Raw genomic sequence first — 15022 nt, forward strand, 5'->3', positions numbered from 1 at the left:
GATTATAATCAGAGTCTTAAAGATTTGGGACATTCGTCTTAACAATCTAGCCAAAGCCTCATTGGTATGATTTTTTTTATTCTCCACCCGAATGATAAAATTAAAATGCAGTAGGTAACACCGTTACATCTTGTTATTAAATTGTTGGCATAAAAATTAGCAATTCAATAAATTATATACACAATATTAACAAATATTAGCATATTAACAATTTATATACGATAAATTTACAAAACGCGGCAGTTTAAGTCCATGTATTTATCAACAAATGAACTAGCTTCTCAATTTTTTGTAAAGTACGAGAATTAAATTATGATAAATTAAAGTAAAAGGATAAGTTTATCAATTGTTATAAATTAGAGGGATGAAATTTAAATTTGACATTTCTAAATATATAAACTGTTCTTGAAAAACTTGGCGGGAAATTAAGAGAATTTCAAATAAAGAGCAAACCCTAGCGACCCCATCTCTTCCCTCTAACTCGTAGTTTCTCTCTCTAAAAGCACGCTTAGACCTACTCTCACACTAAAATTTCAACATTTATGAAATTTCGCTCTCTCAAAATTTTTTGTTCCTATTTTTTCACACGGAAATATCAGCTAATTTAAGATCGGTGAGTTTATCTGTTTGCTTTATTTTTTAATTTTTTTTGAATATTTAGGAAGTTTTCCCTTCGATGTCATTTTCTTGATGAAGTTCTTACTGTTTTTCGTTTTGTTGTTTATTCGGTTTTTTTGGAATTTGCAGTGGAGATCAATTGAGCACGATTTGGAAATCATCACGTGAGTTCTGTTTATTTAGCAATTTTTTTTTAAAAAATATTTAGGCTTCGTCTTCTTATTTTTTTATTGATGAAGTTCTTACTGCTTTTCTTTTGGCTGATTTGTTTCCAGTTTTGGAGTTTGCATCGGTGATCAATTGAGCAAGATTTGGAAATAATCATGTGAGTTTTGTTTTATTTAGCTACTTTATCTTTTTATTTTTCAATATTTAGGATTTTTTTCACCTTCGGCTTCGTTTTCTTATTTTTGATTGATGAAGTTCTTACTGTTTTTCTTTCGGCTGATTTATTTCTAGTTTTGGAATTGCAGCGGAGATCAATCGAGGACGATTTCAACATAATCATGTGAGTTTTGTTTACTTAGAAAATTGGAGCTTTTTTGTTTCTGATACTTTTCTTAAGCCTTATTTTGCATCTGTGATTTTTCTGAGTCGAAATAAAAGAACTAGGTTCTGTTATATTATGAATGGAGAATTATGATTTTTCTTTCATTTGAATGTCAGGTTTTAGAATTTCAATTCATGGCCCTTCGTTACAACGTGTGATTACTCAAACACTAGGTTTACATCAGCGGGAAAAAAATAGTATATAGTTGAGGGACAGCTTAGAATACAAGGAAAAGAAAAAGAGTGAAAAAAAAAAAGTATGGGAAAAGAGTCTCCGATCGATAGGGAATCGAAAACAGCAAGAAAGAACAAGCGATTAAGGAGCTCGAGCAGTAAGTATCTGAAACCAGGTACTCTTGCTCATCTTCGATACAATAAAGCTTCGGCCTCCAAGTCTTGTACCGATCTTGGGAAGAAAAGGGTTGCAGTGGATACCAAGAAAGCAAAGGATGATAATGTTTTGATGGAAAATAAGGTTATTGAGGAAAGCCCTTTGATGTTATCGCCAGTGAATTTTCATAAGCAGAATGGTTTGGTGCGGACTCCGAAGACGCCTCGCCCTGAAAACTTTGAATCAGAGTCAAGGCTCGAGTCTCTTCCTATGGATTTACTGGTATTTATTTGCTCCCTTTTGTTAATCTGTTTGTATAATATGGCCTTAAAATGCTTTACAGCTTCTTCATTCTATATAGTGATGATTATGGTTGTATATAGATTCTATTTAACATTACAAGGTTAAAATTGTTTAGGCCATTGGTTTAGATGCCGCAGAATTCACCAAATTATTGCTTTATATTCATCTTGGACATAACTATGATCTTTATTTGTCGGTGGCATACATGATGGGCATCCTTCACGAATCATGTTGCATGTTAATAACTTTTTGTTGGCTTTGCTTCCATTCCTTTACCTAGTGATACCTGTTATTCATTGTTATAATATGCATGATAGAAAGCGGACTTTAACAGAAGCAGAATTCCTTTAATCACATAAGTTTTCTATTTAATCTTTAATCTTCTTTTGAAGTTTTTTTTTCTTTATACAATCAGCCCTCTCTATAATAGCCACCCCTACAGTAGTATTTCGTTATAATAGTCAGTTTTCTAGTAGAATCGATTTTTTATGTTTTATTTTAACCTTTTATAACAACTTTTTACTTATAAAAGCAACAGCCATAGTTATAAAGAACATTCTTTAATAAATTAGTTCTCCATAATAGCATATTGTTTAAAATTTTAAGTAAAATTATAGCTATTTCATATAAACAAGCATATTAATTATAATTTATTATATAAAATTATTTTAATTAAAATATTATTTCAATTAAATGTCTAAATTTCATATGAAAAATTTATTAATTATGTTTTATTAAATGAAAATCATCTTTAACGAGTGGAATTAAAGATATCAATTGTATAAATTATTAAATTTCCTAATTAAATATTCTATTTTGAATTTTGAACTTCATATAAACTTATAAATTGATTACTTGAATTTAATAACTCAAGATAAATAAATTAATTAAATTTGATAACTCATTCGATTAATTGAACTTGTTAGATTTATGAACTTTATAATTAGTTATTTGAAATTTTGTAAAATCAAAGATGCATAAAAGCAATAACACATGTACTTGTTATACGTTTTTTACCTTTGTTTATTTTATGTCCACATTCTTTTTTGAACATAATTCTCATGAAAATTCATGATACGAATTCTATGGTAGGTTTACAACAATTATCATGTTATTATAGGTGTATAACAACCACATCTTTATAACAGACAAAATCTTGGCAGATAAATGGGATTGTTATAGAGAGAGTTGACTGTATTATATTTTTTGATATGTGCTTTGAAAACCAATCTTCTGGGTATATGATAAATGGAAAAATATTGTTTGCTTACATGGACATAAATTGAGGTTAATCTGCATGTTTTTCGATATGCGGTTGCGCTTATTGTTCATGGTTGACTGTGGTATGATATCTGTAAAAGACACAATGGATGCATGTTTATATAGCTTCTGCACGAAGGAACATTGCAACCAAAATCTTGATTTTCTGGTGTGAAATTATTTTATATGCATCCCTCTTTTACTTTGCAAGATTGAAACTGCGTGCTTTCTATTATATAGAGATCTGCCCTTTTCCCCCTGAAAACTGATTCCAATCTTTTTCTTTTTGGAAATATTAAGGTTAAAATACTTTGTCACTTGCACCATGACCAGCTGAGGGCTGTTTTTCATGTTTCTCAAAGGATAAGAAAAGCTGTAAGATATCTCTCTTCCTTTGAATGCATGTTCGTTTTAGGATTAGTTCAACATTGCTGTTAGGGTTGAAAAGTTCTTTTGAAAAGCACCTCTCAGCCATTGGATGGCAGAAGGTTTTTGTTCAACGTTGCTTTTGCTTCAAAAAGTTCTTTTGGACCGTCAAAAGCAATGCTAAAGGCACTTTTAGCATACGAATCATATTATATAACCATTAATGTTCATTGGTTTCAGGTTTCCCAGGCAAGACAATTTCACTTTAATTACACAACACCTGATCGTTCAAGGCAAGAGGTGCTTAGCACAATGACACCAAGGCCTACCGATCACTGGCCCTTTACGAGGTAAGCGTCTATAATGTTTAAGCCCTCAACAAAAGATGCCATAAAACTCGAAAGATAAGCTTTAAAACATCTCACCCCCTATGTTCTTTTTAGGATTAGTTTAGCATTAGTGTAACTGTTGAAAAGTGCTTTTGGAACGCACGTAGCAGCCAAAAGTCCTTTGGATGGCAAAAGCCTTTTGCTTAACATTGCTTTTGCTGTCAAAAAAGTGTCAATCCTGGACACACCATTAGTGCATGAATCATATTATATAACCATTTATGTTTCTTGACGTTTTGGGTGTTGTTTCCAGCAAGGGAGAAGGCAAAGGTATTATGTTAAAAAGCCCACACACTCCAAAAGCTCCACGACACGGTCCACGGCCACCTTCTCGTGTTAAAGTGACCGAGTTGAGGCAAATCGCTGCAGTGCTCTTTCAAGATTCTGCATTCCCTTCGAGATGCATGGTACCCTCTACTCTCCCTAAACCATTATGCAAATCTTTGGCTTCGAATCGAGTTTTATTTTACGAAGATGAGTTATGCCAAGCTGTTGCTCAAAATAAGCTTCGTTGATATATTCCCCAGTGTTAGAAAATATCATAAAGCTGGATTCCACTTGTATATAGTTATATTTTTTTGCCCATTTCTATACAGGAGATTATAGTTAATAGAGTCAGAAGTATCAGATATGAGGTTTTGTAGGCTTTGCTTGGGGAGTATTAGGTTATATATATGAAACTTTATATGAATCTTATATGCATTAAGGGTTTGAAGATTTTAGAGGATAAATGTGGTTTTTTTTCACAATAATAGGCCATGTACTGATTGCTTGTATATCTTATATATATATGCTCTGAAAGTTGAAAGTATTATTGGTTGCCATTTTTGTGTTAGATTTGTTGTCGACAGTCCTCCACTGATAATAAAGGAAGACTGACATATCGGATATTTGCTATTAGTGGCAAAGGGTTATTGTAATTTTTTTGTTCATTTTACTATTTGAATTTGAAAGTTTTTTCATTTTGGTACGGATTCCATAAAACTGCACACTTTAAAAGGTAAAAGTATCATGGTAGACTTTATATTAGGAATCAGATTGTATTTTATTTTTTTTACTAAAAAATTAGGTAAATTAGTCATTATATGTTAGATAAAAAAGGAAACTGATTCATTTGTTAAAAAATTAATCAATTTATATAATTAAAAATTGGTCTTTGTACCTCAAAACGAGGGGCACGTGTTACACCATGTGTAGTTGTCTATTTATTTTGTTATCATGTTAATTTTTAATCGTAAAAATAAATGAAATTTTTAACAAAAAGAATTAGTTTACTCTTTGATATAATGTAAAATAATTAATTTGTTTATTTTAGAATTAAATGAGTAAAATATAATTTAACTCTATTTTTACTCACTTTGAGATTGTCATATGTTATTTACTTGAAAATTTTTAAATATATATTTTTATTTTAAAGATTTTATATAAATTTTATTTTAATAATAATGTACAATTTTAAAGTGTAATATCTTTACGCTTTTACAGAATTTAAGTACGATAAAAACAAGTATAGGTATTAAGGTGGATTATATATAGCAACATTTACATTAACCTTAAAAATAGAAAACTGAGTTGATGATGTATACAGTGAAAGTAAACTTATCAATTTTAGCTCCAATTTGACTCAATTTTATTTTATCTGATTCTAATTTGAAATAAATAAAACTAAAAATATTTAAAATTAAAATGGATTCAATTCTAGAATATTTCAAACTCAAAATTAATTAAAATTAAAATATTTTAAAATTTTAAAATTTAAATTTATCTAACTAAATTTGATTTTTAAAAAAATTGCAATCTTAAACTAAATTCACTCAAATTTAAAACAATCGGATCTCAAATTCTTACTTAACCAATTGGTGTTGCTAAGTATGATAAATAGCTTTGTCGGAGTAGCATTTACCGTTGGCTTAGGTGATAGCTCAATACACGTGTCTCAATGTAATGGCATTGATTGTTAGTTTGTTGATTACTCATTGTACCTTTTTATTCATTATGATAAATGAATTACAGTCTGTTTCTTCTTCAATGTTTTGAGTTTAATAATTGTTCTTATATTAAAATTGAATTTAACACTAGTAAGTTTTAAAGTGTTCAAAATTCAAATCTAGCAGTCTTGAGTTTTAACGTATTTAAGAAAATATTAAAAATTAACTTAATTAAAAATTTGAACTTAATTATAAAATTTAAGGTTTAACTTGAATAAAAGTAATTTAAACCTTGATATAAGAATAATTATTAAATTTAAGTTTTAATTTTTTAAATATTAATTTTATTCTAAATTCTTTATAATATCAATTCTTTTTATAATTACGTTTTAATACACTCAGACTTATATATTCTTGTTAATACCAATATTCAAGTGAAAAATTTAAAATTTAATTTAAATGGACGCCACTAAAATTAACATAATCCAAGCAAACTCAATCCAGCTCACCCCATTTGCAGTTGTATGGTCCACCAAGCTTGAAAACGTGATTTGATGAGATATGTAATATGTAGTAGAGACTTAATAGGACGGCGGTGGAAGACTTTTATTTTTGGACCAACTCTCCCATCTTCCAATCAACCCTTTATTGAATAACAATCAAGCCTCATCTATTATTGACTCATGTTTTAGTATTGTCACGGGGGATAAATAGAATTCTTCATTAATCGAATCGGGTCAAGTTGAAGTTAAATTTCAAAAGGATAACAATATTTTTATTTTAAAATAGTAAAATGGGTCGAGTCAAGTCGAATTAATTTAAATTTAAAAAATATAAATTTAAATCGATTCATAAACATTGCTCGTAATGAGAATACTATTTACTCGTTCACGGACAAAATCTGTTCAAATTATTAATAAATTATTAATAAATTCAACTCTTTATCGATAACACAAGGGAGTAATGGTTAAGTTCTTTGTTGACACTCGAAATATCATAGTTCAGATTTTGTTATTGTCATCTCCTCTCTTAATTTGTTTTCTATCTAATTGGTCTCTAAATTTATTTATTTTTACCTAGTCGTTCCCTGAATTTGTATTCATCCACTAAGTTGGTATCTCTACACTAACATCATTAGTTTCTGGTGATGTGGCACTACTAGTCAATCTAATTGTGTCATGTCAGTAGAAACTAATGATGTTAGTAACCTGATTGACGAAATACAAATTTAAGGACCAACTAAGTATAAACGAACAAATTCAGGGGTCAAATTATATATTATCCTTTAAACTAGCATACAAGTAATGAAAAGTCAAAGAAATTGAATACTCCAAAATGTTGGGCCCCTCCCTAGGGAATTAAACCTAATGGTACGACTTGAGGTGATGGGTAGAAGGATAATGTACAGACATGGTAGCTCTACTTGTAAATTCTAATGAAAGTAGTTATATTTCAATGTCGAATTCAATGAAATAATAAATACACAAGACACAATCAAAATAGGATAATGTTGTTTACACTTTTTTTTATATGAAAATATCTTATACCATCGTTTTCCCATATTTTCCTTAAATTTATCGATCAATTTCGTATTAGTATTGGTCGTATCAATCAGTACATCTTGTTCCGATAATAAATTAAAATCTTAATTTATATTTTTCATTTCGGTTTGCACCAATTATATCAGTGTTTTTTAAGAAGTTAAAAAATTTGAAGCGATACATTAAAATATATCGATACCAAAACGCATCAATACTAGTGGAAAAAATGATATATTGATCAAAATTCATCGAAATTAAACTCTAAACTCAACTTGAACTTAGTAACAATATAATTGACTCGATTAAACTTTGAATTTAACGCTAATCAACTTGAATTTTTTAATATCTCTTAAATTACATTTCAATTTGTTTTATTTTTCTTAATGGTGAAATCAAAAAAATTCATTGAGATGTGTATTGATTATGATTGGTACAAGTATCTTGTAAGCCTTCTCAGATGGATGGTAACCATCCCAAAAAACATATTTTGAGGCATCTGGGCATGAAAGAGGGATGCTTGTAGGGTTGCAAAAAATACTAGCTTCTATTAGTCCAGTGCCACAGCATCCTTTTGTTGCTACTTCAAAACCTGAATTCAATGGACAACATATTACTATATATCAAGCAACAAAAAAATAAAAAATAAAAAAAAATAAACTCGGGTTTTTTTTATCGTTCGGATTTTATATTTTAAAATATTTTTATTTGACTTTTAAAGTATTGATATTTTATCAATTAGGTGTTTCTGTTAAGTTATTGATCTAGATAGGTGTTAAATGCTAGTTTAGATATGTGTGATGGGTATTTAAAATATGTGGATCAAATTGTAAATCCGTTTACTTACCACACAGGCAACTTGAAATTTAGAAAGGTTTTTCTTTTAAGGATAAAACAACATTTAGTCCTTAAATTTAGATTTTGTTAAAGTGTGATGATGTAACTATAAGATTGTGCCACGTCATCACTTGAATTTTTAAAATATAAAATCTAAAAAGTACAAAAAATTTTAAAATATATATAATTTTTTTTAAAATAATTACAATTGATGACATGGTATAATTTTAGAGTATCATATCATTATACTTTAACGGAATCCAAATTTAAGGACCAAATTGTAAATAATTATCAAACTCAATGACTAAATGCTGCTTTATCCTTTTCCTTTTTTTTTTTTAATAAGTTAGATCCAAGTTACTAATCTACGTGCTTTAAATATGTTATACTTAGGGATGGCAATGGAACGGGGCGGGGTGGATATTAGTAAATCCACCACCGCTTCACAATTAGCACGCTCTGCTCCATCACCTAGTACACTCGACTATAGATGTATAATATTGAAAACTACTATTTACTCCATTGATGTTGAATTAATCCATCCCCACCTTGCTCACCCCATCCCACCCCACTTTAATTTAATTTTTTAAAATTTATTTTTATTATTTTTAATTTTTTAAAGACAAGTAAATATTTGAACATAAAATATATGAAATTTTTTTCCTATATATCCACCCGCCTCGCCATGCATCTAATTTTCAAAAAAAAAATTCACTCCATTTAAAGTAGATCAATTTAGAATTTATTGAGCAGTTTGAGTTTTGCTTTCCCTAATTTTATATTCTGAGATAGTATTTAACACTAAAACTAAGAATTAGGCTGACAGAATAACACAACATCTTTAAGATACTTCGAGGATTAAATTAGAATATTTTAAAGTTGGAATCTAATTTAAAACTCAAACCAAGAGATCAAGTGAAAAAACCTTTTATTAAATGATAGGAATGAGAGAGAAATTTTACCATATTTTGCAGGGTTTTGGATGAGGGAAAGAAGAGGATAGTAAATGTCAAGAAAGATGAGCTTTGTGTCAGGCAAAGTGTAAACAGCTTTAAGAGAATCTATCACACCAGAGAGCTTGGCATTGTAGGCAATTGCCAATTGGTTCTCAGCCTCATAGCAATCCCTGTTTTTGCCTCCACCTATGGTTCTTTGAGATGGCACACACCCTATTGGTGGCAACCCCAACAACCCTATTCTTCTTGCTCCTAATCCATATAAGTCCTGCAACATAAACCACCCATGGTTTTAGCTTCAAATTTTTGGCCCCTAGCTCATACAATCAAAGCTTAAGACTTCATGTATGTATGTAGGTATGCATGTATGTATGTATGTAGGTCTTGCATATGCAGGTCCTGCAAGATTTTCCCACGGTTTTAGCTTCACATTTAATGCCTCTGGCTCATACAATCAAAGCTTAAAACTTCATATGTATGTATGTATGTATGTATGTATGTATGTATGTATGTATGTATGTACCTGCAAGAACTGATTAGCATAGCGGGCGTTGAACTCTGCATAACCATTGATATCATAATGAGGTCTCCTAAACGGAGTAGAAAAATAAGTATTTGAAATATCATTACTGCCAGTACACACTATATATATAGCTTCTGAAATTATAGTTGCAGCTCTCTCTTCACCCACTCCTCCTTTTATCTTCTTTATACATTCCTTGAACAGCTCTAACTGACCCGACATCGGTATTACATTCTGCAAACATCAAAAAACAATGAGATCCATACGTATACGTATATGTATACATATACGAACACGCACATGTACGTGTATGTGTGTATGTATATACCGCGGTTTTTGCAGTGAGAGGATCATATCCTGCAGCACCAGAGGCAAAACTAACACCAGTAAGGAGATCTTGTAGCTGTGTTTTTGGATCAAGATAAGCAGGTACCAATCCCTTAACACCAAATTCTTCAGCTGCAAATAGAAATATTATTTTTTAGTCCCTGACAATTGTAAACACTAAGCTGTTAAAGTACCATGGAGGCAGGGGTTTGATTGAATTTTGCCTCATCTACTCGAGATGGGCAAATTAATTCTTGTAAGTTAGAATAAAGAGTAAATTGGTTATTTTGTTAAAAATTCTATCTATTTTTACTGCTATAAACTGGTCCATGTATGTAATCACATGTAACAATCTAATTATTCCATCAGTCATGCCAGTTTTAAACAGTAGAAATAGATGCAATTTTTAACAGAAATGATCAATTTGCTCTTTAATCTAATATACAGGGACTACTTTGCTCTTTTTTTGAATAAAGGGGCAAAATGTGAATTGATTCCTAGTACAAGGACCTCTATGATACTTTTTCCAACACTAAACACATACATATGCAAATCAGGGTATTATTTGGATACTCTTCAGGGTTGGTCGGTTTCTTCGAAGTGTCGTTCGTTACACTACTCATTCGAACTCCTCAACAATTGAAGATATTGTCTCCTGGGGAGGGTTTTGTCTTCACTATGGTTCTCGGCATAGCATGGGAGACAAAACCCTCCCTGGGAACAATAACTTTAGTAGTTGGAGGTCAAGTCAGTTGTACAATTGATGACATTTCAAAGACTTCTCTCAAAGAAACCGATCAACCCTCAACAAATATACTTGTTTTTACCTATAAGATCAGAAGGAACTCTGCCATTCGAGAACCGTCCAGTCGGTCCATCCTTGAAATCTCTACCGTAAGGTAAGAAATTGCCTTTAGCTATAGTTGGGAGATTGTTGTTGTTACCTGGATCAACAATTGAATCACCAAACACAAAAACTGCAGATACAGTTACATTCTTAGGCAATACCAAAGCTGTTTCATTTACATGACAATTTAGAACCATAAAAAGGAACAAGATGATGGTCCAAAAACATGTTTGAAATTGAGATAAAAAACCCATTGATTTTTTCTATCTTGTGGTTCCATAATCTCACTTCTGAATTTATAGAGGCAATTTCTATGGCAACCATTTCTTAGCTTGCTTATATGCTATCATGGTAGTTGTAGATAATAATGTGATATCATTTATTACAAAATACCATCTGCAAAATTATGGAAGATATTTTTTAATATCCTTTTAGCTTTTACCTTTATTTGCTTCCATAAGTATGGAAAATGTAATTATAACTAGACTTCATTATTATCCGGTTAGACCTCAATAAAATTTTAGGTTCATTTTTTAAGTATTAGTCAGACTCGATCTAAGAAATAGTCTTGAAATTTTATAAAAATATATATTAGTATATGATAAAATTACATTTTAATCTAAAAAGTGGTAAATTTTAATTTAATTCTTTAAAAACTATAAAGCTATATCTATATTTTGGACATGAAAATTTGAAGAAAAATAAAAGAAGTATGATGGTGAAGTAGGGGACAGGGTGTTATTTGTCAATGTCTAATTTAGAAACATCAACCAATAATAATAGCATTAAACTCAACCCCCAACCAATCTCAAAGTAGTGTATGCTTATGTTTAACATTTGACTTGTTGGCTGCTGGGATTTTCTGCTTTATTATTATTATTATTATTATTATTATTATTATTATACATAAAAAAATGAAAAATATTACTTGGATCTGGATTTTTGAATTTTGATCTACTTATATATATATGAAATTATTATAGATATAATTTCAGTGATAAAGAAAGTAAATCTTTCTAGCTTTCTTTTAACACATTAATATATATATATATATATATATATATTAATTTTTAGGTTGAGTTGATTGAGTTTTAATTTGATTGGTATGGGTATTATTGTCAGTACAGGAGGACATGGATTCGAGTGTGTCAAAACACATTATCTTTCTATAAAAGGAGGGTTGGTGAGGGGTTATGGGTAATTAAAGACATTATGTTCTCTTAAAAAGAGCAGACATGATCAACCCTAAAATGAGATGTTTATTAAAATTAAACCAAAGATGAATCTAGAGGGAGCAAGCAAGCAGAACTTGGCCCTTATAATAAAAGTTAATATATGATAAAATTATACATTGACTCTTCAAAAATGAAAAGATTTTATTTAGTCCCTAAAAAATTAATAAAACTATAAATTAATACAAGACAAAATTACATATTCACCTCACAAAATTTTTTATTTAATAGTAAATATAATAATTTGATCCAAAAATATAAAATCTTTCACCAATTATTATGATTTTAAATGTCAATAAATATCCATAAATGTAAAAAAGTTAATTCTAGCTTCTTCTTCTTCTTTTCTTATTGAACTAGTGTTCGATGGTATCGGTATTATTGTTAGTGTAAAAAGATGTGAGTTCGAGTGCGTTGAAACATATTATCCTCCTATTTAAGAATTGAGGAGGAGTTATGAATAATTCTAAATATTATATCACAAAAGCAGATATAATAAAAAATTAATGTTAAAAAAAAAGTATATGAACAAAATTAAAATTAAAATTAAAACACAACTCATTGAAAACTATCTAACCAAAATTTTGGAAAAAGTGATGATATTAAATTCAAACAGCTTTATTGATTATTACATCTTAATTAGTATTTAATGATATCTTAAATATAAAATTAGACACCTCAACTAACTTGATTCGGACTAAACTGTACAAAAGACAAACATTTATATTTTTGCATTTTCATGCATATGGGCGAAATCGAAAAATTTTTTGGGTTGAAATTAAAATAGAATTTTTACGATAGTAAAATATAATTTTATCATTTTAATAGCCTCTATCTTTATAATTTTTAAAGGATTAAATCAAATTTTTATTATTTTTAGGGTAAAATATAATTTTACTTTTACTAATTTAAAATTTTAAAAATTTCAAAAGATCTAAATAAAAAATTTACCATTTTAGGATACCGGGCCTACCGGCCCCCTGGTTTCACCCTTGTCAATGCATAAAAGAAAATTTCTTTAAGATTCTATTCTGTCAGATAGTAATCTCAAACTTGTTAATTTTATCATAAGATTTAGTAATTTTATTAAAACTAACAAATTTATGGTCTAAAAACGCATTAAATACAAAGTCCCCTAATTTTTGAGTATATTTATTGTAGTTAGTGAGTTTATTATAGATTAATGTATTTGAGAGGTCCCTATATTATAAAGACGGATTAATTTAGTCCTCTATTATTAAATAGATCGATTTAGTCTCTATAATATTAAAAAAATTAAATAAGTTTAAATTGTAATATAGTTAACATTTATTGTATAAAAATGCCTTGAATTTTTTTCAATTATGGTTCAAATCCAAATAAAACATTTCATTTATAAAATCAGGTGCGAGCAATGGCAATGGCCCCGGCCACCCCTAAAATATAAAATTTCACCTTTAGTCGTTTTATAATTTAAAAAATTTTAAATTAGTATATAATAAAATTACACTTTGGCCCCCAAGAATGAGAAAAAATTGATTTAATCTATTAAAAATTATAAAGATATAGGTTATTAAAATTCACCAATTTCACTTTTTCCATCATAAAAACATACAACTTTATTCTGCCCCCCAAAAAAAAAATTCTGGCTCTGCCCCTGTATAGAACCATAATTTTTTTTTAAAAGAAAATATTAACTCGTTAAACAATAAATGGTATTTTTTATACAATAAATATTAATTCTATTTCAACTCGGTCTTATTTAGTTCTTTTTAATAATATAAGGACTAAATTGATCTATTTAACAATAGAGAGAATAATTTGATTAAATCCCTATAATAGTGAGACCTCTCATGTACATTTACTTTTTATTATATCTTACTAATGGACGTCGAGTCGAATAGTAAGAAGCTTGATACCTTTAAGCAAAATCTCAAGTTCGAGCCATATAGATGTAAAACCAATACTAAGAGAATTTATCCTATTTAAAAATTTGACTTAATTAGATTTTAAATTTAATCGGAATCTAATATAAAATTACTAAATATATATCCTAATTGATTAGACCTTGAATCCATTTACTTTTTTTTCTTCTCATTATTACTCAAAACCTGGCCCATTTATAGAAGTTGGACCATAGTAAGCAAGAGTGAAGCACTGTATCAAAAATTAAGATGAGACTTTGACTCGATCAAACATTAATTTTTAAGCTTGAGACATAATAAAAATATTCAAAGTTGATTAAACTTATTCATTACATTTTATATTTAAACTCGATTGTATTTAAGTTCAAGTTCATTCGTAACTTAAGTTTTTCAATTTTTTTATCAAAATAATATTAAATAATTAAAAAACTACAAAAATGGTATAGGATTTAAATCATTTACGAAAATGGGATACTTTCCTTAGTAATATTGGGTGCCGTCAACTTGTCAGGCAGCACCATCCTAAATTTAACCCAATCATATGCAAATCATTCTTGGGGAAGGAAAAAATATTTTTACAGTGGTGCCGCTTGATACATTGGTGACACCAATATGATTTTTTTAAAAATACATGTATTTTTTATTTTACACATGATAAAAAATACACATTACAAAAAAATTTATAATGTTGCCAACACATTAGCGGCACTGTTTAATTTTTTTACAAATAATGAAAGTCTACCAAGTAAAAAAAAAAGTAGAAAAAAAAAAAACAAAGGTCAAACACTTTGTTTTGGATATTATTTAGATATTTTCGAGGGTTGGTTGGTTTCTTCAAAGTGTCATTCGTTGGACTACTCAATTGAACTTTTCAACAATCGAATGTATTGTCTCCTAGGGAGGGTTTTGTCCCCACTATGGTTCTTGGCAGAACATGGGAGACAAAACTTTCCCCCGAAAATAATAACTATGGTCATTAGGGGTCAAGTCAGTTGCCCAACCGACGACACTTCAAAGACTTCTCTCAAAGGAACTAATCAACCCTCAACAAATATACTTATTTTTACCTATAAAATCAGAAGGAACCTTGTCATTCGAGAACTGTCCAGTCAGT

General features: G+C 29.3%; 2 protein-coding genes across 4 annotated transcripts; one reads left to right on the forward strand and one right to left on the reverse strand.

The window, feature by feature from the left end:
- Positions 1–385: 385 nt before the first annotated feature.
- On the forward strand, positions 386–4630 carry LOC108483061 (F-box protein At4g35930-like). 2 transcript variants are annotated; one of them, XM_017786251.2, is made up of 8 exons: positions 386–613; positions 748–782; positions 894–943; positions 1078–1126; positions 1285–1780; positions 3362–3436; positions 3668–3777; positions 4070–4630. In XM_017786251.2, the coding sequence occupies exons 5-8, from the start codon at positions 1427–1429 to the stop codon at positions 4329–4331; spliced, it is 801 nt and encodes a 266-aa protein (XP_017641740.1). In that variant the 5' UTR covers positions 386–613; positions 748–782; positions 894–943; positions 1078–1126; positions 1285–1426; the 3' UTR covers positions 4332–4630. The 2 variants fall into 2 exon arrangements, with proteins under 2 accessions (XP_017641740.1, XP_017641750.1); XM_017786261.2 differs by having other exon boundaries at positions 1092–1126.
- Positions 4631–7593: 2963 nt separating this feature from the next.
- On the reverse strand, positions 7594–11102 carry LOC108469068 (GDSL esterase/lipase EXL3-like). 2 transcript variants are annotated; one of them, XM_017769964.2, is made up of 5 exons: positions 10753–11102; positions 9927–10057; positions 9599–9832; positions 9082–9343; positions 7594–7874 (listed from the first exon to the last, which is right to left on the reverse strand). In XM_017769964.2, the coding sequence occupies exons 1-5, from the start codon at positions 11024–11026 to the stop codon at positions 7678–7680; spliced, it is 1098 nt and encodes a 365-aa protein (XP_017625453.1). In that variant the 5' UTR covers positions 11027–11102; the 3' UTR covers positions 7594–7677. The 2 variants fall into 2 exon arrangements, with proteins under 2 accessions (XP_017625453.1, XP_052879231.1); XM_053023271.1 differs by having other exon boundaries at positions 9719–9832; positions 10753–11101.
- Between the last annotated feature and the right edge of the window lie 3920 nt (positions 11103–15022).

Source organism: Gossypium arboreum, chromosome 2, assembly GCF_025698485.1.
Source record: "Gossypium arboreum isolate Shixiya-1 chromosome 2, ASM2569848v2, whole genome shotgun sequence".
In the NCBI taxonomy this organism is placed as follows: domain Eukaryota; kingdom Viridiplantae; phylum Streptophyta; class Magnoliopsida; order Malvales; family Malvaceae; genus Gossypium; species Gossypium arboreum.

Bases quoted from the DNA above. Each gene is read 5' to 3' on its own strand.
- LOC108483061 (XM_017786251.2), top strand. From the start codon at position 1,427: ATGGGAAAAGAGTCTCCGATCGATAGGGAATCGAAAACAGCAAGAAAG. The intron at 1,781-3,361 runs GTATTTATTTGC...GGAAATATTAAG, and splicing joins CTCTTCCTATGGATTTACTG to GTTAAAATACTTTGTCACTT. The intron at 3,778-4,069 runs GTAAGCGTCTAT...TGTTGTTTCCAG, and splicing joins GATCACTGGCCCTTTACGAG to CAAGGGAGAAGGCAAAGGTA.
- LOC108469068 (XM_017769964.2), bottom strand. From the start codon at position 11,026: ATGGGTTTTTTATCTCAATTTCAAACATGTTTTTGGACCATCATCTTG. The intron at 10,058-10,752 runs GTAAAAACAAGT...TTCTATTTGCAG, and splicing joins AGTTCCTTCTGATCTTATAG to CTGAAGAATTTGGTGTTAAG. The intron at 9,344-9,598 runs GTACATACATAC...TTTATGTTGCAG, and splicing joins ATGCTAATCAGTTCTTGCAG to GACTTATATGGATTAGGAGC.